Below are 27,018 nucleotides of genomic sequence, written 5' to 3'. Positions count from 1 at the left end.
ACTTCTCACTTTCTCTGCTTGGGTGTTTCGGTGAAAGGTTATGGATCTGTAATGAGACTCTTTGAAGCAGTAAAGGTGCGAAGGAATATCATAACCTGCTGAGACAGGTGTTAGTCTTTTGCTTAACATCAAAACCAATTTACCAGTTTTTAAAAATATCTTTCTTAGGCATCAGAGTTACATCTAAAGTTGGGACTGATAGTTTTTACTTAAAACTTGGCAGAGCAGCTAAGATACCTGTCTTCTAATGCAGAGATCAAAACTAAGTATTTTTTCTTCAACGAACAGAACAAAAAAGTTGGACCTGAGGTGAAATGTCAAGACCTGCAGACTCTGGAAGCTCCAGCCTCTTACATAGACTGCTCTTCTGCAGGTGAGGACACAGAATAAGGCATGTGACAAGAAAATTGTGGAAATCTGAGAAGTTTCAGGGACAAATCTAAGGTGATTTGGAAACAGAATCTTTGAAGTCAGAATCTAAAGATTTCTAGGACTTAGAAAAGATGCACATGAGGTAGAAGAGAATATGGTAATGTGGGATGGATAGGATATATCAGAAGAGAAGAAAGAAGTGGTTCCTGAGATGGGAAGGAAAGAAGGGTTTGAAGGAGAGTGTGTTTGTAGATGCAAAAGTTGATGTATAAGACACTGAAGAGAATTAAGATAAGATGAAGTGGGTTCCTCTCTGCAAGCCAGCAAATGTCTTTTTATGTCTGGAATTACCACCACCCCACTAACCCAAATTAAAAAAAACACCAACCAACCACTACCAACAAAAAAAACAGAACACAAAACCCCAACAAACCAAACTAGTCTGCTACCTAGTTCACTTGTCTGTTTACCTCTTCATTCTTCTGCAGAGGTTAGATATAGTGCGGATTTAGGTGATGCCAGTATGCAGCACATGCATTGCGTATGCAGAGCTATTGGGATTGACTGGTGTAATGCAGGTTCAAACTCTTTTGTTGGTGTTTTTTTTTGTTGTTTTGTTTTTTTTTTTTAATCTTTCTCACCTTGGAAACTAGAGAAGCTCCAGTGTCATCTATTGTGTCCATTTACACACTGACTTTACATGCAACATGTTATGCTGGTGGTGTTTCTTTTATCACTAGGTGTGTCAGGAGTACTGGTGAATTCTGAAGTGCAAAAGCCTTTTATTGACACTTCAGTGCTCCCTGAGGTAAAAATTTGGTCTGTAACTTTTTTTTCCTCTTGGTATTGTATGCATCTGTGTTTAATTTAAAAGCCCCAGAGAGCTGTTTTATTAACATCCTGACACTGCAGCAGGTTGTAAGAGAGGGCTCTCTTTTAGCGGTTTCTTGTAAACTGTTTCTGCTCTCCAGACTGAGGAACGGACTCATGAGCCTTTATAACACAAGAAGTTGACTTATTGGTGGGCTGCTGATTCATTCTTTCTGGGAAGGATTTGTGACTGCTTTTCTTTTGTTATCTGTTTTTGAGGGTGGGAGGAAACCTTAATTATTTGGAAAAAGCCAGGCACTTTGATACAGATGCTTTGTCTAGTGCTCTCACTTTGAGATGGACACAGGTGGGAATATGGGCTTCTACACCCTTTCTTTGCTGTTTTAAATTGACAGAATGGGGAGCAAAACCTCCTCATTCAGAGACTATGGATAGGATGCCAGGAAAATGTGGCTGGATAAGTACACTGGAGGGCTTTTGAGAATTGCAGCAGAATTGAAACACTTCAGAATCATACTGTCTTGTAATCAAGAGAGAATGGGAAATAATGGCATAGGAAGTTATAGTTATGGTCTAATTCTAAACCCACAATCTTTCATGCTGCAACTTCAGAACTGAAATGAACAGAAATAACCTGACAAGTCCTCCTGTTATTAGTGAGGCTACAATTCATTTCAATAGCCAGCTCAGGAAACGGTATTCCTAAACTAAATGGGAATGCAGATACTTCCAGAAGTGACTTTTTCACAGGATTCAAAGGAAAATTGAAACCTATTACTTTCTTTTAGGCAAGAACAGATGCCTTTCCCACCGGAAGTGAGCAGTTTACTGAGGGAAGTTGTCCACCTGAAATTCTAGAATATCTTGCTGCAGAGAAACAGAAAGAACTGTCAGTTTTGCTGCTGGAACTGAAAGAAGCCCAAGAAGAAATAAATTTTCTGAAAAGGCAGCTCAAGGGCCCGAATGATCTAACTTATACAGGTAACCAAACAGGAAAAGCAGCTGACCAGCCAGAAGGTAATTCCCAGACACAGTTTCTTGAGAGGGAAGAACAGAAGGCTTCACATACACAAAATGAGTTTGGCAGTTGCTCATTACTGAGAGAAATAGAAATTGGTGTGCTTCAGGAAAACACAATTGGTCTTCAAGAGGTGCCCCAGGGGAGTACTGTCCCCTGCAGAGAGGAGAATGAGGCAATGCAGGATTCTACAGCAGATCCAGAGCCTGGCATCTCTCAGTCTGAAGAACTGTTCAGGTTGCAAAGACAAATTAGTGAACTGCAAATAATTCTGCAGAAATCAGAAGAATCCTATAAGAAAGATCGAGGAGAAAAAGATACAGAAATAAACAGGCTAAACCAGTTGGCTGAGGAATACAGAAAAAAAATAGAGGAGTCTGACAGTGCATTTTGTGTTTTGACTGAAGAACGAGATCAGCTCCTGTGTCAGATGAAGGAACTTTCTACCATAGCAGAACTAAAAGAGCAAGTGAGGAAACTTGAGGACAATCTAGCTCTTTCAGAAAAGCAGAGGCTGTCAGACAGTCAAAGCAGTCTTCTCAGAGAACAAATCCAGAGCCTTAGAAATGAATTCAAATCTAAGGAGATAAAAATTGAAGCTTTGCAAAATGACCTGGATGAAGCACAGCTTCAGCTTTCTGACCAGGACATGCAACTAAAAGATCTGAGAAGCCAGATTGAGAGGAAGGAATGCGAAGTACTTGATCTAGAACAGCTTTTGAGGAAGAGTACAGCTGAGGTAAAAGAACTTTACCAAAACTTAGCCTCAAAGGGGGAAGAAGCATCAAGCCTGAAACAGCTTGTTGCTGAACATACCAGGTCTATAGAGAGCCTGCAAAAAACCTTGCTGGAGAAAGACCGACAGATGACAGAGATCAGTGTTAGCATGTCTGAGAAAATGGTTCTGCTGAATGAAGAGAAATTTTCTCTAGCAAATGAGCTGAAGAGTCTGAAAGGGCAAACAAGTCTATTACTAAAGCATCAGGAAGAAAAAGACCAAAACATAGAAGCAAAAGATACGTATCTGATTTGTGGGGTATCTGAGCACCAGTATGAGACAGAGGCAGCGTGTAAAGACACTGAGTTGTTAGTAAATAAAGTTGAACTTCTGAAAAAAGAAAATGAGCAAGTAAAGCGGAAGCTGCAAGCAGCACTTGCTAACCGGAAGGAGCTTCTGAAGAAGGTTAGCAAACTGGAGAATGAATTACTACAGTTGCAAAGAGAACATGAATCAGAACCCTCAGTGGCTCAAGCAGCTGAAGGGGAAGAAAGTTCAACAAGCATGATAAGCAGAGAAGTGAATCTTGAAAGCCAGCCCAGTGAAGAGTATCTAATTCAGCTGCTTTCTGAAAAGGAATCTGAGCTGCAGAGCATCCGGAAGGACCTGCAAGATAAAGAAACAACTGAAGCACAGTTACAGGCAATGATTGAGGAGATGAGGCAAAGGTTGCAAGGTAGGACAGATATTGTTCCAGTTAAAGATGGAATCATGGGGAGTCAGACAATTGCTGACAGAGTTGTTGAAACCAATAAAAGCCCAAAAGACAATGAAGAAAATGAAAAAAATACTTCAGAAGTTATAAATCTTGAAGAAAACCAGAAGTCTGCTCTGAGAGAGAGAATTTCAGCTCTTGAACAAGAAAAAGAACAACTTCAAAAAAAACTTCAGGAAGCTCTGGCATCTCGCAAAGACACTATAAAAAAAGCTCAAGAAAAAGACAGGCATCACAGGGAACAGCTGAAACAGCAGAAAGACGATTACAACATCCTACAAGAACAATTTGATAAGCAAAGCAGAGAGAAGGAAAGCATCCAAGCTCAGCTCAGACAACTCCAAGAACAGAAAGGATCAAGAGAGAGTATTGTTTTAAATCCAGGAGTGTTGGAGTCTTCATGCACAGAAACAGAAAATACAACAAATAACAAGCTTGTACAAGTTGCAGGTGTTTCTGGGGAAGAGGAAAAACTTGAAAAATTGTGGGTGAAGAAGGAGGAATTGGAATATAGTCTTAGCCATGTGCAAAGTGAACTTGCTTGCAAATCAGAATTAGTCTTTCATTTGCAAGAACAGACAGCACAGTTGTTTCTGGAGATAGAAAGGCTGAAGAGAACCTCTGACCAAGCTGAGGCTAAAGCAGCAAATCTTCAGGCAGAACTGGAGGAGAGTCGAGCAAACATTTCTAGAGAGGGCAGTCTGGAAGACCTGAAAGCACTTACACACCAAAAGGATGAAGAAATTGAATTTCTTAACTTGCAGTTAAGGGAGAAAAGTGAGGCTCTCAGTCATGTGCAGACACAGTTGCTGGAAAAAGAGGATTCAGTCAAGAGACTATGTAGTCAATTGGAAACTCAAGCTCAGGTACATGAGGAACAAAGCAAGCGACTGCAAAGAGAGTTACTTGAAATTCAGGAGAAGCAAGATGCCGGTGCAGAAGCAGCTAAACAGAAGAATCAAATGCAGAGAAAGTTGCAAGCTGCGCTTATCTCTAGAAAAGAGGCACTAAAGGAGAGCAGATCTCTAAAAGAGGAGCTGGCTAATGCAAAAACTACTATTGAAAATCTTTGTGTCAAGTTGACAAATATGGAAAGCCAAATATGTGGCCATGTTAAAGAAAGAGATACTTTGACAGAAAAGTTAGCTGGCCTCACGGAACAGCGAGAAAAACTTATTGCAGAAGTTGAAAAAGTACTTACAGAAAATCAGAATCTTGATGGATGCTGTAAAAACCTGACATTTACTCTGGATAAAGTTGTTTTAGAGAAGGAGCAGCTGGAGAAGGAAATGGGATCCTTGAAATGCTTTCAAGCTGCTGAGAATTCTGAGTGGCATGAGAAATACAGGGAGCTGCAGAAAGAATATGAAACTCTCCTGCAGTCCTATGAGAATGTGAGTAATGAGGCTGAGCGGATTCAGCGTGTTTTGGAAGCTGTTAGGCAGGAAAAACAGGAAATTTTCATTAAGTTGAAAAGTGTTGAAGCAAAAAAAGAAGAAACAGATAAGCAGCTACAGGAAGCTGGACAGGAAATTGATGGAATGAAGGAGAAAATGAGGAAATTTGCAAAATCAAAGCAGCAAAAGATCCTGGAACTAGAGGAGGAGAATGAGAAGCTTAGAGCAGAGATGCATTTTACAGATGGAGAGCCACACATGACTGTAGATGTCATTACAAATTCTAACCTGAAAGAAGACATGGAGAGTTCTAGGAGGGATTACCAGTCTCTTTCTACTCAGCTTGAGACAGTAATGGCTGAAAAGAAGTCTCTTAATCAAGAGATCACAGACTTAAAGCGTCACTTGGAGTTAGCAGAATCTAAGCTGAAGGAAAGCAGAGAACTGGTAGACAAGTATGTTTCTCAGAAGACAATAGAGGAAGAAGCAAATGAGGCAGTTGTCACAGCACCACCAATAGAGAGGACTGAAAATCAAGTGGACGTAAGTTTTAGACCAGAGTCTTCTACTGCAGAGCTGGAACAAAATGCATTTGGAGGTAGTAGTCCTTGTGAAGATCTTGGTACCTACATACAGCAGATAGCTGAGCTCACAAAGCGAATCACAGAACTAGAAGATAATAGGAAGGCTTCAGAACAACAGCTGGATGACATCCACATGTGTGCTGAGACTTTAGCAGGTGAGAAAAGGGCTTTAGAGACCCAAATGGAAGAGAAAGTCCATGAATTGAATTCTCTTCAGGACACAGTTGCAAAGATGGAACAAACACTCCAAAAAACCAAAGAGGACCTCATCAAGATGACAGAATTGAAGGACACACTAGAGGCTGAGAAGGATGATTTGGAAGAAAGGCTCATGAATCAGTTGGCAGAACTTAATGGAAGTATTGGAAACTATCAGCAGGATGCAAAAGACTTGCAGATCAAAAATGAGCAACTGCATCATGAGCTTCAGGGTTTGCAGAGAATGATGCATGAACTGGAGGAGGAGAAATGTCAGATGGCAAAGGAGAACAGTAAAGCAAGTTCGGAAAAGCAAAAGGAATTTGTAGAAAAGCTAAAATGCAGTTGGAGGGGAGACAGCAGCACGTATGTAAGGGACCTTCAGGAACTGCTGAAACAGAAACAGCAGGAGATTAAGCAGCTGCAGAAGGACTGTATTAAAAGCCAAGAAAAGAACAGTAGCTTAGAAAGAACTGTTAAAGCTCTGGAATTTCTGCAGAGTGAGTCTCAGAAAGAGATAGAAGCAGCCAGAGAGACTTTAGCTAAAGCAGTTGAAGACACCAAGAAAGCCCAGGCAGAACTTGCTGTCTGCAGAGTAGTACTGGATGACACCCAGAGTGAGGCAGCAAAGGTTCTAGCAGAGAGTGCCAAAGTGAAAGAAGAGTTGCAGACAAACAAGGAGAATATTAAAAATCAAATGAAGAAAAAAGATGAAGACTTTGAGAGAAGACTGGAGCAGGAAAAAGACAACCACTCAAAGGAAGTTAAAAGCATGGAAGAAAAGCTGGCAGCTTTGCAGAGGGAGAAAAGCTACCTGGAAATGACTGTTGGTGATCTTCAAAACTCCTTGAAGACAAAGGATCAAGAAGCCAAGCAGCTGGAAGGCAACCTAAACAAAACACTAGCCCAGCTTGCAGCCTTCACCAGGAGCATGTCTTCCCTTCAGGATGACAGGGATAGAGTAATAGATGAATCAAAAACATGGGAGAAGAAATTCACTGAAACAATTCAAAAGAAGGAGGAAGAAATACGTTCAAAAGAGGAAATCTGTGTTGCTCTAAAGGACCAAATGAAGCAGATGACCTTACATGTGGAAGAACTTCAGACTCATATATCCAGGTAAAGAAAGTGATAATTACTCAGCTAGTATTCTTGTATTTCCTTTTGACAAGGCAGCAACCACAGGTGAGGTGGGAATAGCCTTGCCTTTTGCAGTATACCAGAAAGAATCTGGAGTGTGTAAATATGCTAAAAGTGATACATGATTGGCAAAACTAATGAATGCCTAAGATGGTGAGCACATTTAATTTTCCTGCTAAAGCCATAAACATAAAGCTTATCTCCTGGATCACTTATGTTTGGATGGAAAAGAGGTTTGGAGTTATGTCGTAGGGAGTTACTATGTATTTGTTGTCTGCACAAGGATAAAGGGAATACCTATGTTAAATCTGTTCTCTATGACAAGCAGCAGCCATCCAAATACCATCTGGAGCCTTTATTAATCTCAAATTGGAAATAGATTCTTTTGTGTAGTTGTTGCAGTCAGAGGTTAAACTTGGCAGGTCAGGAGAGGATTGGGATACATAATTACAGTTTAATCCCAAAGTAGATTTTGACGGGAAAATGTGCATCTGGGAATTTCAAAAACTCAAAGCCTTAACTGTTCTTACATGAGTAAAATTGTTCTATAAAGTTTGTGATCAAAATACTATATGTTTGCATGCTGGACCATGAAATGAACATCAAGCATATGACAACAGTGATTTCATTGAAATTTGTTTATTTGTTAGCTGCAATGGATGACAGAAAATAATTTTAATGAGAAGGAGGTGGTAACATTCAGTGCTTAACCTCCTCCATTTCTCCAATATTGACATTAAGATTTATCTCACTGGACCACTTCTAAAACATATTCCCCTAGCATTACCCCTTTCAGACGTTACTGCAGTCATAACTGGGAAGGATGCCTTGAGTTTCAAGTTGAGGGAAAACGAATCACCTAGATGTTGCCAGCTTGCTTGCTTAAAGTAGAACTAGTTTTGTGGCTTTTCTAAATCAGTATAATCAATGAAAATTTACTGTGGTTTTGGATACTGAGGTATTTTATTGATTTGCAACTTTCTCATCTTTGTTTGTAGGCTGGAATGGAACAAGAAAGACTGGGAGTCTGAATCCAGGAAGGAGATTCAGCATCATCAAAAAACATGTGAAATGTTAGAGGAGGAAAAAAAGGAGCTTTTGACTCGGCTTGAAGGGTCTCAAAAACTGTACAGCAAGTCTCAAAATGAACAGCAAAAACTGGAGTCAGAAATCAGTAGCCTAAGAGATCAGCTTGCTGACTTACAGAATTCCTTCACCAAATGTGAATCAGTCAGAGAAGAGCTGGGGAGCATGGTCAAGCAACAAGAGACCAGTATCCAGAATTTCAAATTCACCTGTGAACAGCTTGAGGGTGATCTGCAAGCTTCCAAGGATCTAACCAATAAGCTACATGAAGAAATTAGTGCCAAAGATCAAAAGATCATTAGCTTGCTGTCTGCCAAGGAGGAAGCAGTTATGGCTGCTCTCTCTGAATTACAGCAGCTACATTCTGAAGAAATTAATGAGTTGGAGAATAGACTAAGTAAAGAGGAAGAAGATAAAAAAACCCTGGAGAATGAGAAGAACAAATTTCTTGACAAACTTGACTCTCTCACTGAAAAGATGAAAATAAGCAGAGAAGAAAGTAAGCAGCAGAAGGCACAACTGGACTCTTTCACTAAGTCCATGTTATCTTTACAAGATGACAGAGACCGCATTCTGAGAAACTACAAGCAACTTGAGGAACGTCATCTTACTATAATCTTGGAAAAAGACCAGCTAATTCAAGAGGCGGCTGCTGAAAACAATAAGCTTAAGGAAGAAATCAGAAGTTTTCATAGCCGGATGGATGACCTAAACTCTGAGAATGCCAAGCTGAATGCAGAATTGGTGAGGTATAGAGAGGACCTGAACCAAGTGATTTCAATAAAGGACTCCCAACAGAAACAACTTCTCAAAACACAGCTTCAGCGGAGCCAGACTCTGGAAAAGGAGAAGGCAGTCATAGAAATACAGCTGAAAGAGTCTGAACATACTCAGGATGATCTCAGGAAGTGCATGGAAGCTTTAAGAGAGGATAAAGTCAGTATGTTGCAAGAGATTGAAACCCTTACATCTTCTCTGTCTCAGGCGCAGAATGAGGTGACAGCATTACGTGAGGGTAGTGCTATCATGGAGTATCAAGCACAACTGAAGGTCCGAGCAGAAGAGGCACAGGAGCTGAGTCATAAGCTTTCCCTCTCTCATAAAAGGATAACAGAACTTGAGGCAGAACTAGTATCTATTCAAAGGGATGCAGCCAAGAAAGTGGGAGAGGCTGAGGACAGGCTTTGGAAGGAATTGAAGCACCTGCATCATGATGCAGGGATAATGAGGAATGAAACAGAAACAGCAGAAGAGAGAGTAGCAGAGTTGGCACGGGATTTGATGGAAATGGAACAGAAACTTCTTGCGGTCACAGATGAAAACAAAGATCTCAGAGCTCAAATTCAGTCTTTTGGGAAGTCCATGAGCTCTCTTCAGGATAGCCGGGACCAGGCCAATGAAGAGCTTCATGTTTTGAAACAGAAATACTCTGCAGATTTAGAGGAACAAAAGATTCTAGTGCAAAATCTTCAGAAAGAGGTGGTTGAGCTACAAGAGGAGCAGCATTTCACTGCCAGGGACCGAGATACAGCAAGGTCTGAGCTGGCAGAACTGCAGAAAGCCACTGATGAAAGAGGTCTTTTGGCTGAGATTGAGAAACTTAATCAGAAGCTCAGCATGAAAGATGATGAGCTCCTCCATTTGTCTTCAGAACTGGAAAGCTCTTCCAACCAAGTCAGATCTTTCTCCAAGGCTATGGCAAGCCTGCAAAATGAGCGAGACCATCTGCTGAATGAATTGAAAACACGTAAGATTGAAGAAGCAAAGCAAAAAGCAGAAGGGAGCACTTCCACCACTCTTTCAGAAGTGCAGAGTCTTAAGAAGGCACTGTCCTCCTTGCAGAATGACAGAGACAGAGTAGTAAGTCCTTGTTCTCACTTCTTGCTCTTACTTAAAGACCCATAGGAGATTTGGATCTTTGGATCTTAAAATTTAGCACACTTAGATTGCATATTTGCAGTGTGAAACACAGATACTTGTTTTCACAGTCATAAAATAATTGAGGTTGGAAGGGACTTCTAGAGATCTTCTATTCCACTGTCCTGCTCAAAACAAGGTTAACTGGAATAGGTTGCTCAAGACAGCATAGAGTCAGATTTTGAATATCTCCATTTGTGGACATTCTACAACTTCTCTGTGCACCGTTTTTTTCATGTATCTGGAAGTGGTTTCTGGAATTAGTTGCTACATCACCTTCCCAGGGGTGCAGATGAGGCTCACCAGCCTGCAGTTCTTCAATTCCTCCTTCTTGCCCTTCTTGTAGGTAGGGATGACATTTGCTTTCCTCCAGTCTTCAGGAACTTCTCTCAGGCACTGTGACCTTCCAAAGGGAATTGAGTTGCCTCACTATGTCAGATTCTTTTTGTTAATGTACGTGTTATGGTTTAACTCCAGCTGGTACCTCAGCACCAGCAGCCATTCACTCACCCCGGGGCTGGCTGGGGAGGAGAATCAGGAGAATGTAAAATGTTCAGGCTAAGATGAGAACAGTTTAATAACTAAAGTACAATATACTCCTACTGCTACTACTAATGATGATAATGACAAGGGAAATAACAAGGGGAGAGAATATAAAACTAGAAGAGGGAAGGAAAAAAAAACACAACTGGCAGTGATGCACAATACAATTGCTCAGCAGCTGCTGACAAATACCCAGCCTGGCACAAGCAGCAATTGGTCCCTTCTGAGTAACTCCCCCTGGTTTCTGCCCCGAGCATGACATGCTTTGGTATGGAATACGCCTTGGCTGAAACCAGGACAGGATGTTAAATCTCATTAACAATAGAATTCTTTGAAGATTTGAGGGTTGGTTTTGTTTTTTCCTGAACAGTTTTTAGTAGAGTGCTGTAATCACTGATTCAGTGTCTAGTTTCTCTGTCATCTGAGTGTGACTTCTCTTTCTCCAACTGCCAAAGAGAGAAATACTCTTAAATACTTATAATCCTAGCTGCTTGCTCAGTTGTCACACTCTGATATTTCCCTTTAATTATTTTTTTATATTTACCTTTAAAGGTAAGAGAGTTGAAGAATCTGCAGCAGCAATATATCCTGGTTGGGGTAGAATCAGCTGAAAATTCTCGCTTAAAAGCACAACTGCAGGAATACCAGCAAGAGGCAGATAAACAGCATTGTCTCCAAGAACAGCTGAAGCAAGAAAGTGTTTCCTACCAGCAGGAGATCCATCAGCTTAGGTGAGAGTTGTCTGATCACTGCCTCAGAGATGCAAATAAGCCATTTCTTTCACTCCAAGAGCAATTGTGGGCAGAAGGCAAAGTAAGCATTGAGAACCTCAGTTTGCCTGTGTCATCTGTCACTAAACCACTGTCATGTTCCGGTATTTATGTGTTTTCCTTGTTCAGCTTTTGCCTCAGTCTTAGGGTGAAGAATTACAGCCCAATGTATTGGAAGGAAATGCCTGTGAGAAATAGATCAATGATCTTTTAATTTTTATTTTCTTCATCCAGTGGTGGCCAATATCATCTGTTTGAGAGGAAACTTGCGCTGTTTCTTGTATTGGAGCTTATGTATATAATTACAAAACTCTCCAAGCTGATAATGAATACCATTTAATATCCCACTGATACCATTGATAAGAAAATGGTCATTTTTTATGACTGTCTAATCCTTTGTTTCACTTGTTTTATGTTTTCTATTTTTAAAAATGTCTGTAATTCAAGTCTAGTAAATTGTCATCTCTGGCTGGACTAAAACTAGTTAGACAAATATGCTGTATTCTAAAAACAGGAAAAAATTCCTTTTGGGTACTTCAGAGATCCATCTAAGAATGACTGAACCTGGAGTGAAAGGGGTGAGGTTTTTTTTTGTGGCAAGATACATGGCTTATTCTTGTTCAAAGCGATACAAAAACTTGTAGTGCACCCTCCCCCTGCCACTGATCTGACTCTCAAACTACACTTCATACCTTGTGAAGTTTGAAGCAGCTTACAAATTTTAATTATCTTCTGATAAAAGGAGATTTATTTCCTGTCTAGCTTCTACAGTGTAAATAAGCTAAGGCATCAAGCTTGCATACCGAGATCCATGCTATGGTTCTGGTGTGTATCTGACTGAAGCAGCGATAATGATATAATGACAAGTGGCATTGCCAGTGACCTGCTTCACAAAGCTGTCTTTGCAGGAAGATCAAAACAGTGTCCAGGAATACTGAAAGTGTGAGCGTTGAGCAATCTGTTGAGCAAATACAGAATACTTCTCTAAACCTGCTTTTAAGGTTCCTGTGCTTAAGTGGGTTGTTTTGGTTTGGTTTAGTTGTAAAACTTCTTTTCTGGCATGGGGTGATCATAGGAAATAGAATCAAATCAATACCTGGATATCGTAAGTGATACTTGTAACTTCCTGGTGATTTTCTTTTGTGTTGTATTGGGCAGGCAGGAGAAAACTACCTGGGAAAAGCAGAACAGCAGCATAAAGGAGCAGTACCTGATGGTCATAGCAGAAAAAGACAAGCAACTGAGCCATTTACAAAGAATTATGCAAGAAATGGGACTGCCCCTCAACAAGTCTCAAGTTGTAGAGGAGCAGTACCAAACAAAGGTGGGTGGAAATACACAGACCCTTCATTGCATCAAAATGTGAAGCTTGAAATTCAGCCAAAGTAGTGTGTGTTGCTTGTATTCAGCTCGTACAGACCACAGTATTGGATTTTGTTATGTGGCCTCAAAGGACTATCACAACATTGCGACTTGAATAATTGAGAACCTTTAGAAAACTGGCATACGCTTATGTGCTCTTCCCTTAGCTCATGGTTCCTAATGTTTCAAGAGAGTAGGAGAGACAGGGCTTCCTAGACACCTTAGGTTCTTCTCAGCAGTATGGAATTCTCAGGTCTTTCTGGCTATTTTAGAATCACCTCTTGCACTGTGTTTGAAACTAACATCTTCTGGTTTGGTTCTCCTTTCAATGTCACTTTCTAATTTGTAAGTTTACTATTGCATTTTTAGTGCTTTTTTTACTGTGATGGATATCCACAATCCTGGCTTAAGCCCAGAGAGGCTGAAGATAGAACATTGCACTTCCTGCCTTCTTTCCCCTGTATCACAGTGCTAAAAGTTCAGTGTAGTATGCTGAGTATTTTGCTTGGTCTGGGGAAGGGCACTTGCCTGCCGCATGTACAATAATACTAGTATCTTATGAGCAAGGAAAGAACTCTCCTGCCCACATCTGTAATGTTCCAGTAAGAAGCTTTTATGTCAGTAGGGGGAAAGAGGAAATCCTCCCTTATCCCTTTGACACACGTGTCTATACGCAAAGAAGAAACTGGAACAATTTGCATGTGATGCTTTCCAGGACAATGTGTTTGTGCTGGAACTTTTAGTCTGTGTTGAGTGAGAGCAGTGTGGACATTGCTTTGATTTTTTTGTTTGTTTTTCTTGTTCTCATTCAAATGCTTTTTTCCCCCCTTCCTGTATTGTAGACAGTTTTAAGACAACTTCTGAGAAGGATTGGCATGATTTAAGCCCAGCCAGCAACTAAGTTCTGTGCAGCCATTTGCACAATTCTTCCCTCTCACCATCAGTCGGATGGGGAGGAGAATGAGATAAAAATGTAAAAACCCACAGGTTGAGATAAAACCAGTTTAATAATTGAAATAAAAAGCAAAATAACAATAATGATAGGAAAAAAAAAAGAGAAAGGAAGGAATAAACAAGTGGTGCACAATACAATTACTCACCACCTGCTAACTGATGCCCAGCTCATTCCCAAGCAGTGACTGGCTCCTTCTGTCTAACTCCCACTAGTTTCTATACTGGGCATTATGAGCTGTGGTATGGAATATCCCTTTGGCTAGTTCAGGTCAGGTGTCCTGTCTCTGCTTCCTCCCGGCTTCTCATGCCCCTCCTCACTGGCAGAGCACAAGAGACTGAAAAGTCCTTGGCAATTGCCACTGAGCAACAACTAAACCATTGGTGTGTTACCAGTGTTATTCTCAGACTAGAGCCAAAATGCAGCACTGCACCAGCTACTAGGAAGAAAATTAACTCTACCCCAGCTGAAACCAGGCCAGAGACCCATCGTATGTGCAACTTCAGTGATCTTTCCTAATTGTTTGGATTTTCAGAGGGCTTTTAGGATATTTCTGTTTATTCCCCATTTGCTGTTTCACTTGAGCAGATAAAGTACCAGGAATAATGTTGGGCTTTGACCTTGGAATACTAAACAGAAAGGACGAATACAGGAGTGGGTTGCCATGTGTGCAGTATTGTTCTTTCCCTGGCAGATTTCTTCAGAAACTCTGAGAGGGGACTTCTCAAGCCTTGAAACAGAGACAAAACATCTCCAGGCCCAGTTAAATGACAGCCTGAAAGAACTGCACCAAAAAGAGCTCAGAATTCATCAGTTAAACAGCAAGGTACTGATTACATTTTATACGTACTTGCAGTCTGGGAATAAGGAGTTTGGGGAGGAAGGTAGGCTTGAATAGGGCTTGGGTAGCAGGAATGAATCTTTCTGTTCTTGTGGACATTTAGTGAAGTTACACAAAATCAGAAATACTAGTTGGAAGACACTTCTGGAGATGATCTAATACATCATTCTGATGCTCAAAGCAGCACTGTCACAAATATTAGATCAGGTCAGCCATGACTTTGCCTGGCTGCTTGCTGAAAAAATAGAGATTCCAGAAACACACTGGACCTTTGTCCAATACTACTGTACACTTCTAACACAAATATTTTTCTTAATGTTTATTCTGACTCTTCCGAGCAACAATCTGTGGCTGTGACCCCTTACAGTATTTTCTGCCACTATCAAGAAGTCGGCTTTTTCAGCTTTATGACTCCCTTTAATTTCATTGTAAGCTATTGTAAAACGACCCTTTAGCATGTTCTCTTTAGCAGGCTAAAGCAGCCCAGCTCTTACAGGCACCATCTGCTCCGATCTCTCAGTGATCTCAGCAGCCTTTTCCTTGGACTCCTTCCCATTTCTCTATCCATTTTAGAATCATTTAGTTTGGAAAAGACTTATGGAGACCAACCATTAACCTAACACTGCCAAATAACACCACTAAACCATGTCCCTCCATGCCACATCTACAGGTCTTTTAAATACCTGCAAGGATGGTGACTCACCCACTACTCTGGGCAGGCTGTTCCAAAGCTTGACGACCCTTTTGGTGAAGAAATGTTTCCTAATATCCAGTCTGACTTCCCCTGGTGCAACTTGAGGCCATTTCACCTTGTCCAATGACTTGTTACTTGAGAGAAGAGACTGACCCCCACCTCATTGCAACCTCCTTTTAGGTAGTTGTAGAGAGCAGTAAGGTCTCTCCTTAGCTTCCTTTTCTTCAGACGAATCAAATCCAGTTCCAGTCAGCTGCTCCTCGTAAGACTTGTTCTCTAGACCCTTCACCAGCTTTGCTGCTCTTCTTTGGAGATGCTCCGACACCTCAATGTCCTTCCTGTAGTGAGGGACCCAAAACTGAACACAGGATTCAAGGTGCCACTCACCTAGTGCTGAGCACAAGGGGGCCTGCTGGGCACACAATTTCTAATATAAGCCAGGATGCTACTGGCCTTCTTGGCCACCAGGAAACAGCTGTCAGCTCATTCAGCACTGTCAACCAGCACCCCTGCGTCCTTTTCTGCCAGGAAGCTTTCCAGCCACTCTTCCGCAAGCCTGGAGTGCTGCATGGGGTTGTTGTGGCCTAAGTGCAGGACCTGGCACTTCATCTTGTTGAACCTCATACAGTTGGCCGCAGCCCATCAATCCAGTCTGTCGATGGCATAGATTTTTTTATTCTTAAATAGTTGTTTAACCTTAAATAAAACCTGAACATGCTTTTTGACTTCCTGGAGGGAAGGGGTGCCATCCAGAGGGACCTGGACAGGCTGGAGAGGTGGGCCAATGCAAATCTTATGAAGTTCCACAAGACAATGTGCAAGGTCCTACAGCTGGGTTGAGGCAATCCCAAGGACAAATACAGGCTGGGTGGAGAATGCATTGAGAGCAGCCCTGATGAGAAGGATTTGGGGGTGTTGGTTAATGAGAAACTGAACATGAGCTGGCTTCAGTGTGCACACACAGCCCAGAAACCACCTGTGTGCTGGGCTGCATCACCAGCAGCATGACCAGCAGGTCAAAGGAGGTGATCCTGCCCCTCTACTCTGCTCTCATGAGGCCCCAGTTGGAGTATTGTGTACAGTTCTCGTGTAAAAAGGACATGGAGCTGTTGGAGCAAGTCCAGAGGAGGCCACGAGAGCTGGAGCACCTCCCATATGAAGACAGGCTGAGAAAATTGAGGCATTCAGCCTGGAGAAGAGAAGGCTGCGTGGAGACCTCAGAGCAGCTTCCAATATCTGAAAGGGGCCTAAAGCAACTCTTCATCAGGGACTGTAGTGATAGGAAAAGGGGTAATAGGTTTAAACTTAGGGGAGATTTATATAGGATGTAAGGAAGAAATTCTTTATTGTGAGAGTAGTGAGGGACTGGAACAGTTTGCCCAAGGAAGTTTTGATTGCTCCATCCCCGGCAGTGTTCTTGGATGGTGCTTTGAGCAACCTGGTCTAGTGTGAGGTGTTCCTGCCCATGTCAGGGGGTTGGAACTACATGTTCTTAAGGTCCTTTCCAACCCAAATTATTCTATGATTCTATGAACCATATTCAGTCTAGAGGAGAATGAAGATTTCGGAAGAAAGGAAAGAGGAAAGAAAAGAATAAAGAAAGCTGTAGGAAGACATCTCCCCCATAGGTTGTCCCTTCAAGAAGAAATGGGAAAAGATACAATTATTAGTAGTTCTGAGTAGATGACTCCCAAATTACAGAGGTGATGACCATGCTGAATACACATAGCAGATTAGTTTCATGACTATTCTTTCTATCGTAAGCCAGTGTTACAGAGTACATAAAAATTATTATCTTAGCCTGGCCTCAAGGATAATAAACATCACTGCAGAGGTGAGGTATCACATATGACAACCCTGAGAACAAATGCAACAACTCTGAGAGCAAATAAATCAACACTGTGACCAGTGATCTTAAACCAATACAGTGAATGCTTGTAACACATTTGTTTTTAACACTCTCCAGTCAGATCTGTTGTTATCTCAACCCTCATGCCCCATGTTAGTTGCCAGCTGGAGTTAAACCATGACAGTCCTTTCTGGCACCCAAGTACCATGCAGCAGCTCACATCCCCACCAGACCCCCACCTTATGGGGAGGAGAAGGGATCGGAAAAAAAAGTAAAACGTGGGTTGGGATGAGAATAGTTTAATAATTAAAATAAGGTATAATTTAATTCTACTACTATTAATAACAATAAAAAGGGAAATAACAGAGAGACAAAACAAAAAATCCCAAACAGTGATGCCCTGTATGGTTGCTCAGCACCTGCTGGCTGATACCCAGCCTGACCCGAGCAGCTATCAGCTCCTGACCAACTCCCCCTCGTTTCTATCCCAAGCATGACTTGCTGTGGTAAGGAATATCCTGTTCGCTAGTTTGGGTCAAGTGTTCTATCATGCTCTTCTCATGCCCCTCCTCATTGACAGCATGAGAGTTTGAAAAGGCCTTGATCAGGGTAAGTGCTACTGAGCAACAACTAAAACACCCATGTGTTGTCAATATTATTCTTAGACAAAGCTGTCCAATTCCCACAATGAAATGGAAATCTCAGAATTTATCAATCTTCAGAGCTGCATTCAAGGAGAAAGTAAGAATATAAAATTATAATTTATTGATTATATTTCTGAAAGATTTAGGTGAGATTTAGGAAAGATTTATGTTATTCTTTATATTGTGTTGATGTTTTGAGACTCCTTTCTGGAAACCTTAACCACAAGCTACTGTTGGATATTATCACTCGTCTTTGGACCTTAGTAACATGCAGTGGGGCAGTTTCCATGTTCTCAATAGAATTCTTACCCTCACTTACACAAAGAACAATTTTGCTTTCACAAAAATATGAGTTCTTTACTCAGCAGTTGTGTCCTCTTCTCAGCTGTCTCAGGTCTTTGAGGAGAAAAATGCTCTCTCCCTCCAGTTGCGTGGTAGCAGTCGGCATATCTGTGAGAGCCATCAGCACTACAGTGAGGTTCTGAACCGCTGCTTGGTGCTTGAGAGGCAGCTCCAGGAGCTGCAGTCTGCGGACAAGGGCATGGTAAGGGTGGTCTTCTTGGTGCAAGGGAGGGGAAAGCTTGCTGCAAATGGCTTCACTAACTGCAGCATTGCAGCTACTTTCTATCCTCTTCATTCAGTGCTGTGTATCTGCCATACATTCTTGCTTTGTTTCAGGAGTTGTTTGCATCAGATGCTGCTCCAGGAGCACCTCAAGAAAAGAATGAGCCTCAGAGAGGCAGTTACACACCAGAACTGCAGGAGTTGCAGCTGAGGTAAAGAACACCTGAGAAAACAGGAGTGGGAGGTGTTAGTCCTGATAGAAGTCTTTGGACTAGTGATGAACATATTTCTGTTACTGCCTCAATGTTGGAAAAACCTGCTTTCACACTAGGGCCTTGTGGAAGTGGAGGAACTGTTATATGTTATATGACTGCTGTCATCAGTCATAGAATCATAGAATTGTTTGGGTTGGAAAAGACCTTAAGATCATCTAATTCCAACCCCCCCTGCCATATGCACGGACTCCTCATCCTAGACCATGTCGCCCAAGGCTCTGTCCATCCCTTTGGATGGATGAAAATGAAAAAATGAAGAGACAATATGCAGCAGCAATTTCTTTTGACCATTACCAGCCAAATGATCATCTTTGATTTGATGGGCTTGGTCTTCATTAACTGCTGAAGTATATCAGTGGTCCTGGTCTCAAGGCTGTTAGCCTGAGAGTGTCTGGAATTAAGACCTAGCACACGATTCCTAGTAACCTTCTGGAACTAAGATCTATTACATGATTACTCGTACCCTTTCAAAATAATTTTTAGGAGGTGGGGCTGTGGATGGCAGAGCCAAAGAACACCTTGATGTGACACAGAAGCTTCAAGAGATTTACCCTTCTCTCTTGCTTTCCAAATAATTTAAATTCCACTGTTCCCTGAAGCATTCAAGAAATGCGTAGATGAGGCCCTTAGTGACATGGGTTATTGGTGGCCTTGGCAGTCCTGGGGTAAAGGTTGGACTTGATGATCTTAAAGGTCTTTTCCAACCTCACTGATTCTATGATTTTATGAAATATATTAATAAAATATTATTAAGTCTTCTGTGAAATGGAAAGGAATTGGACTCTGTTCACATCCTGCATAGATGAATATAATAGAAACAGAATGATCTACAAATTAGTCCTTTTTTTGGTGTATGCTTGGTTATTTTCTAACAGGTTGTCTGAAACAGAACATTTACATAGCAGCACAAAGCAGGATATGAGGTATTTGGAGGAGCAGCTGGAGGAAGAACGGGACCGTCGTCTTGCTGTGGAGGAGGCGCTGTCTGCAGCACAGGATCAGATCAGGAGGTGAGGGAGCCTGGGCAAACAGGCAGTGTCACCATAGAAGTATGGTGATCCTAATCTGTGTTCGTTTAGCACAGCATTACATCCTACTGTTGAGTGTCACTGGGAGCATGGAAATGATTATACCATGTCTCTGACAGAATGGCTGAGGTTGGAAGGGGCCTCTGGAGGTCATCCTGTCCAATGCCCCTGCTCAAGCAGGGCTATCTAGTGTCAGTTGCCTGGGACCATGTCCAGATGGCTTCTTAGTATCTCCAAGGATGAAGACTTCATAATCATCCTGAGCAGCTTGTGCCAGTGCTCAGTCACCCTTACATTAAAAAAAAAAGACGTGTTTCCTGATGTTCAGCCTATCCTTCAATTGTAGACAAAGAATGAGACAACTGGCTAGACATTAAGACAAATTCTGACTAGAGATGCCAGCTTTTTCAATGAATTAAATTAACTATTGGAAAATATAGTTTGGAGACTGGGAATCGGGTAAAGGTAAAAGAGGAGTTTTCATACTTCCAGGGGATCTGTCTCCTCAGTAAGCACCTGTGTGTCATGGGCAAAATGGTCTGGACTTGAAGAATGTCACTCAATTTTAATTATTGCTAATTAACATAAACTTTTAATTAATTTCAATATTGAGAAACAATTAAACATTTGGGAAAAACACTTTCCCCTCCCTGCCTTTCCCAAGCTCAACTCAGCCTAGGCGCCTTTCCCCTTTCTAGTGCCTCCTTGCTTGCACTGCACATTACACTCTGTCCCTTTTGTGAGGCAAAGGGCAGCATAGGAGGCTGGGATCAGCATGTAGTGACTTATCAGTGCTGCTCCTTGTTTCTTACCCATTTCCTCCTTCCCAGTCGCTACCCTTTGTTAAATACATTTGAGCAGAAGCACCATATGCTCCTCTGGTTGTAGTTTTAGCCACAGTAAGGCATCACACATTACCGAGCCAGCTGTGACTGGTGCAGGGCACTTCATGGCCTCCTGCCACACAGCTCTGCCTTGCAAAGCCTTGCTGTTTATACCTGAAACACATGTATCTCAGGTTACTTGACAGATGCCATTATACTCAGTAGAGAAAAGGAACCTGACCTACACTAGATGTTAGGATAAGGATGCAGTGAGGCACATAGCCTGTTTCTCTTCATTGACTCTAAAAGTGGGTTTTATCATATAACTTGATTGTAGGCACTTGTGCTGTGCAAGTTAAAATAAACCTCACTATTGGAGTCTTTTACGTGAAAGCAATGGCTTTCTTCTGACACATGCTTACTCAGAAGGAAAATGGTATGTGGAAGACTTCTAGGCCTCGGTTCCCTGGTGATCACTACATGACTCAGACAAGTGTAGCCTCTTCTAGCATCAAAGTCTATGTAAGCCTCCTACAACTGGTTTCACTTCACTAATTAAAGCTGGCCTGAAGATTTGACAGTGCTGCTTCTACATTCCATCATTTAATAGTATCTTATCCATCTTGAATATCTGTTACTAAAAAATAGTTAGCTAGAACCGGCACTACTGGGACCAGAGCTGGTTTCCAAAATAATTTCATAAAATTAAAAATATACAGTTAAATCATCTGCCCTGGTTTCTTTCAAGTCACACACTATGAAATTTCACTTGGAGGCCCCCAGTAGAACACAGAAACCTCAGTTAAGTTAAAGAGCTTGAAATTTCTGAAAGACAAAAAAGTTAAAAACAAGCCAAACAGCACCAAAAGAGCAATGAGTTGAAGTGACAGAATATAAATTAGGGAGAACTCTGCTGCCAGCAGCTGAGCTGTCCTACTGGAGAGGAATGGTAATCTGCACATCATGCAGATGGAAGTTTTACTCTTCTCTCTGACTAGAGTTATAACAATGGACACAGGAAGTGGCTGGCACTGAGGAAGCACAATATGCCTTCTCTGTCATGGTTTCACCAGTCTCCTGGTGGAGAAAGTAGGATTACCCAGTCCTTCTGCACAGCTTGAGTTCAGCAGGCACTACAGTAGTGCAAACAAAACCAGTTCTTGTCAAGTGAGGCCACAGATAGCTTGCAATTTTTGGTTTCTGTTTGAAGAAGTACCTTCTTTCCTGAGCTTGTCTGGAGTGCTGGTTTGGGATATCACAAGAAATTTATTCTCATTTCATGTTTTGTTTGTGCCAGGTTGCAGTCAAGTGAGTGGACATCTTCCTTAAGTGCTAGCGCTGATATGACTCCAAGTCAAGAGCACTCCTTGCTGATTGACTCCATGGATAATAATTACAGCAAAGTAAGAATTTACATCCACAGCTGTCAGTGATGTGAGCCCTGGCTGATGCAAGAAAGTGTGAACTGAAAACTCTGAACCTGTCGCAGCTAAACCCTTCTGTAGGCACATGTAAATCCTTAGGGTTTGTGTAGGTTTCTACTTGTCTTGCTCTGGTTTTCAAGCCAAAAACCACATACTGTTCTTATCATGGCTGTGCTACAGTCTGCATAAGCAGACTAAATTTCAGGGCTCACCAAAGTGTAGGCCAGCATTGTCTGTGCCTAAAACATGGTCCTGTGTTCCTTGTAGAATATGCAAGGCCTCAGTGGTGAGCAAATAGGCAAAGTCTGTGCAAACAGTGTGCAATCTCATGCATAACAAATGTATGTGTTACTGGCCCTAGCATCTGTAATGTCTGGATAATCTGCCTTTTTTGTTTAGCAACCATCTCATATTTTTCTCACTCATGGTCTTTCAAACCTGCATCAGTCAATCTGGAAGCTGAAATGGGGAGCTGCTTTTTCACTGCTTGGATGACAGCCTGGCAGTAACCTGTCCTGTTTTGCTAAAGATGAAGCCCTGCTGAAGAGTTTCCCTCTGGTCTCTCCAAGATTTGGGGGTGATGCTTTCAAGAGCAGCATCAGCAGAATTATGACAAGAGCCATCCATAACTGGATGCTGTTCTGTGCTCGTGCTTGGGGTTTGTGACCAGAATAGACAGTTGTTTTTTTTTTCTACTGGAACTTTGCCAGTTGATGTTACACTGACTCCTGGAAGAGCCCCTGTAGAATAAAGTCACTGTACAACAGCTGGTTCAACAGCTTCAGAAGTCCTTTCACTGCAAGTGTGATACAGCAAATAATAATTTTATTCTTTTAGGCCAGATTCCTAGTAGCTCGAGGCTCTAGCAGAGAAGTACCATTGATCCATTTGTTTATATTTCACTTGGAGGGCCTATAAATTCATAGGGACCAAATGTTAAAGGGAGATGTTCTGCATTCTGCTGCCTTTTCTCAAGCAGAATTAGAGAAAGCTGGTTCATGAGAAACCTGCAGAGAGCAGGAGAAGGGGAATATTTCACAGAGGATTTGCTCTAGAGGTCAAATCTGACAGTGGAACAGGTTTGGGAAGATTCATGCTCATTAACCTTCATGGTCTGGAGAGCTCTAGGTGAAGGCAGCTGGGGACATATCCATTCCTGGTACTGACTGGTCTCTCTTTTACTCTTCCAGACTCGGAATATCCTTGGACTACGACGCCTGTTACGCTCTCTCTTCCGTTCTCGGACGCACTTGCCTCTGCTAGCGGCCATGTATCTGCTTGCTCTCCATGTCCTTCTCTTCCTGTGCTTTACAGGCCACCTATGAACAGGAATAACAGTCTTTTCTGGAGCCACAACCCTCCTTGTAATGAGGGCTTGCATTCTATATTGACATGGTAGCACTTCACTCAACTGCCTTCTTTTTCCAAGTCAGCCCATAAGGAGCAGCTGCAGCCAGCACCTTGTGCCTAGGTTGGTTGCTGTTAAGTATGCAGCAGCCAGGGCTGATGCTTGGGATCTGTTTCCAGGACATATGCCATTCCTTCGGTGTTATAAATGAGTGGTATGTTTTCTAAGCCAGGGTCCTCATGCTACAGGCTTCAAGGATAGCATTTCTTCCTGTACCTGGAGGTAGCACCACTCATTTTAGATAGTATTGTGCTGTGGTAGGAATAAGAAAAATATTCTTGAATTGCTGCAGTACTACAGCACTTCTAGGAACTGCAGAACCTTCCCGCTCTTAGACCGGTAAGTGAGTTGGGTTGGGGAAACCCTGCAGCTAGGTACAAGAAAGAGCAGCTTCTTCTCTTTCTTCCATCCCTTAGATTTGCTCCGTGGCTCAGTGCTGCTTAAAATGCACATCCTAAGGAAGTTGTGGACACTTTAAGGAACATGAATTGAATTGCAAAATTGTGATTCCTGCTTAGTTGCATCTCCTGTTGAAAAAAGGCCAGAATTAGTATATCCAGACCTGCTGAGCGTTCCATTTAGAAGCAGTCATATGTCTGCCCTGACAAGCTTGTAAAATAATGCCAGTAACTTAGCTATTGAAAAGGAATAGGAAAAAACTTTTTAGCTCTAAGTGATGGAAGGTGCTTGCATACCTCTTGAAATCAGAGCAGCCATGCTCCAGCATTCTAATCCACTGAAGCCTTGCCACAAGATTAAACCTGTGCAGGCTGTGTTTAAGGGTTCCGGAATGTGGAATGTGGGCCCAAATCAAAAGCAGAAGCTCCAGAAATAAGCTGTTTTCCCTATGCTGAGGAGGGGACTGCAATTTCAAAACCTTCTGACATCTCTGCGTTAGGAAAAGTCTATTGTAGAAAGCTAGTGCTGGTCATTGGATCTAAAGCAAACTGATGTAAATGGACTTGATCTTATTTCATACATGGAAAGCTGTCTTTTCTAAAGAGCTCTTGAGTATGTCCTGGAATTGAGACCACCCTGTTCCAAGGGGAGAATGCTGAATGCAAAGAAGATAGCTCCAGTTAAGTTCCCTGTCAAGAGACCAAGTGGTCATTCTGTTCAGAGTACTTGCTAGAAGGATTCTGTTTGCCTCTTACTATAGCATTAACAGTCATGTTTTTTTCCCATGGGAAAGAAATAATGCTTCTGATATTGCTGGTAAAGTAAGATTTCTCTAGCCAGTAAACAAAGCCTGTTTGAGGCTGACATGATTTCATCATGGTAAAATAACTGGATTTCTGGCAGGTCCAGAACATTGGCATTACATATCCATTTGTGCACTACCCTTGATTATCTGTGTGGACTTCCTCAACTTTATAAAATTGAGAGACCAAATACTTTGCCTATAGCTTCCTGGGACATGTATATATAATAAAAATTATTTTTCTGGTGAAATTTGTATATTATTGTCATGTAAGGTCTGCTGATGGGTATGGAGCTGCTGTATCATAACTTTTACAAGATCATCACAGGACTGTAGGTCACTTTTGTGTACACTTCCTTGTACGCTGATAGCAGAAGCTCTGTTTCTTCGTATTATTTGAATGCCTCTGGAGATTACCTTTTTCTTCTGTCTCACCTCTCCCTCAGCCTTTTTCAGCTTTTACTGCCATGACGAAAGAACAAAATAGCACTTTAATAATGAAAGCAATTTCAGTAAAACAAGACCTGCTTGGATTTGCTTGTCTTTGCATTTGGGCATATTTCATGGAATCATAGTACAGTTAGGATTGGAAAGGACCTTAACATCACCCAGTTCCAACTCCCCCAGCCATGGGCAGGGACACCTCACACTAAACCATCTCATCCAAGGCTCTGTCCAGGCAGGCCTTGAACACCACAAGGGATGCAGCATTCACAACCTGGCCTCACCACCATCACAGTAAAAAACTTCTTTCTTATATCCAATCTAAACTTCCTGTTACAGTTTGAACCCATTACACCTTGTCCTACCACTACGGTCCCTAATGAAGAATCCCTCCCCAGCATCCTTATAGGCCCCCTTCAGACGTCAGAAGACTTCCATGATGTCTCCACACAGCTTTTCTTCTCCAGGCTGAACAGCCCCAACTTCCTCAGCCTGTCTTCATACAGGAGGTGCTCCAGTCCCCTGATCATCCTCGTGGCCTCCTCTGGACTTGTTCCAGCAGTTCCATGTCCTTTTTATGCTGAGGACACCAGAACTGCACACAATGCTCCAGGTGAGCTCTCTCAAGAGCAGAGCAGAGGGGCAGGATCACCACCTTCGACCTGCTGATCACGCTCCTTTTGGTGTAGCCCAGGGTACGGTTGCTTTCTGGGCTGCAAGCGCACACTGAAGCCGGCTCATGTTCATTTTCTCGTCAACCAGCACCCCCAAGTCCTTCTCCGCAGGGCTGCTCTGAATCTCTTTTCTGCCCAACCTGTAGCTGTGCCTGGGATTGCTCCGACCCAGCTGTAGGACCTTGCACTTGGCATGGTTAAACTTCATGAGGTTGGCATCAGCCCACCTCACAAGCGTGTCAAGGTCCCTCTGGATGGCATTCCTTCCCTCCAGGGTATCAACTGAACCACACAGCTTGGTGTCATCGGCAAACTTGCTGAGGGCGCACTCAATCCCACTGTCCATGTCAGCGACAAAGATGTTGAACAAGACTGGTCCCAACCCTGATCCCTGAGGGACACCACTCGTTACTGGTCTCCAGCCAGACATTGAGCCATTGACCACAACTCTTTGTGTGCGGCCATCCAGCCAGTTCTTTATCCACCGAGTGGTCCATCCATCAAATTGATGTCTCTCCAATTTAGAGACAAGGATTTCATGTGGGACAGTGTCGAATGCTTTGCACAATTCCAGATAGATGACATCAACTGCTCTACCCCTGTCCATCAGTTCCATAGCCCCATCATAGAAGGCCACCAAATTGGTCAGGCAGAATTTCCCCTTAGTGAAGCCATGTTGGCTGTAACCAAGCACCTTGTTTTTCAGGTCATGAGATCCCTGAAATGAGGATCTATCTCAGCTGGATCAGGACTGCAGGGGGGGTCTCCCCAGAGCACAGCAGAGGGGGAGAATCCCCTCCCTGAGCTGCTGCTCATGCTCTGGGGGTGCAACCCAGCATCCGGTGGGGGGGAGGGGGTGGTTCTGAGCTGTGTGCAGACCTTGCTTGTCCTTCTTGAACTTGTTGAACTCCACGAGGTTCACACAGTCCCACCTCTCCAGCCTGTCCAGGTCCCTCTGGATCCCATCCTTTCCCTCCAGCCTGTCGATCACACCACACACCATGATGTCATCAGCAAACTTGCTGAGGGTGCTCAATCCCACTATCCATGTCACTGATAAGGATTTTAAACAGCACCAGTCCCAGTACTCACCCCTATGGAACACTATTTGTCCCTGGCCACTATGTGGACATTGAGCAATTGACCTTAGCTCTTTTTAAATGTGACCATCCAGCCAATTCCTTATTCACCAAGTGGTCCGTGCATCAAATCCAGGCCTCTCCAGTTTAGAGACAACACTATTGTGCAGTGTAGTGTTAAATTAGGAACCATTTCTTTACCAAGAGGGTGATCACACACTGGAAGAGGCTTCCTGGAGAGATGCCCAAAGCTTCAGTGTTTAACAGGCACTGGGACAATGTCTTTAACATGGAAAATGCTTTAACTTTTGGTCAGCCATGAAGTAGTCAGGCACTAGGTGATCACTGTAGGTCTCTTCCGACTGAACTATTCTACTCTGTTCTATTCTAAGCCCTGTATGTTTTG

At 42.5% G+C, this 27,018-nt stretch overlaps 1 protein-coding gene across 9 annotated transcripts in view; it reads left to right on the top strand.

The window, feature by feature from the left end:
* The window catches only part of GOLGB1 (golgin B1), a 45,536-nt gene extending 21,641 nt beyond the window's left edge, over positions 1 to 23,895 (top strand). For 8 of the 9 annotated variants that reach the window (XM_057403812.1, XM_057403811.1, XM_057403818.1 and 5 more), the window contains 12 exons: positions 289 to 373; positions 1,113 to 1,180; positions 1,992 to 7,012; positions 8,032 to 9,979; positions 11,132 to 11,310; positions 12,508 to 12,673; positions 14,358 to 14,489; positions 18,077 to 18,235; positions 18,370 to 18,467; positions 19,406 to 19,540; positions 21,680 to 21,785; positions 22,997 to 23,895. In XM_057403812.1, coding sequence (XP_057259795.1) covers positions 289 to 373; positions 1,113 to 1,180; positions 1,992 to 7,012; positions 8,032 to 9,979; positions 11,132 to 11,310; positions 12,508 to 12,673; positions 14,358 to 14,489; positions 18,077 to 18,235; positions 18,370 to 18,467; positions 19,406 to 19,540; positions 21,680 to 21,785; positions 22,997 to 23,131 — 8,232 coding nt within the window. In that variant the 3' untranslated portion in view covers positions 23,132 to 23,895. The remainder of the gene's footprint in view (positions 1 to 288; positions 374 to 1,112; positions 1,181 to 1,991; positions 7,013 to 8,031; positions 9,980 to 11,131; positions 11,311 to 12,507; positions 12,674 to 14,357; positions 14,490 to 18,076; positions 18,236 to 18,369; positions 18,468 to 19,405; positions 19,541 to 21,679; positions 21,786 to 22,996) is intronic. The other variant, XM_057403816.1, reaches the window with a different exon arrangement.
* The last annotated feature ends 3,123 nt before the right edge of the window (positions 23,896 to 27,018 follow it).

The sequence above is a fragment of the Pezoporus wallicus genome, unplaced genomic scaffold (assembly GCF_028554395.1).
Source record: "Pezoporus wallicus isolate ANWC-B61680 ecotype Strahan unplaced genomic scaffold, APGP_CSIRO_Pwel_v1 contig_6978, whole genome shotgun sequence".
Classification (NCBI taxonomy): domain Eukaryota; kingdom Metazoa; phylum Chordata; class Aves; order Psittaciformes; family Psittacidae; genus Pezoporus; species Pezoporus wallicus.
The sequence above is the reverse complement of the archived record's forward strand: the minus strand, read 5'-3'. Positions and strand labels throughout refer to the sequence as shown.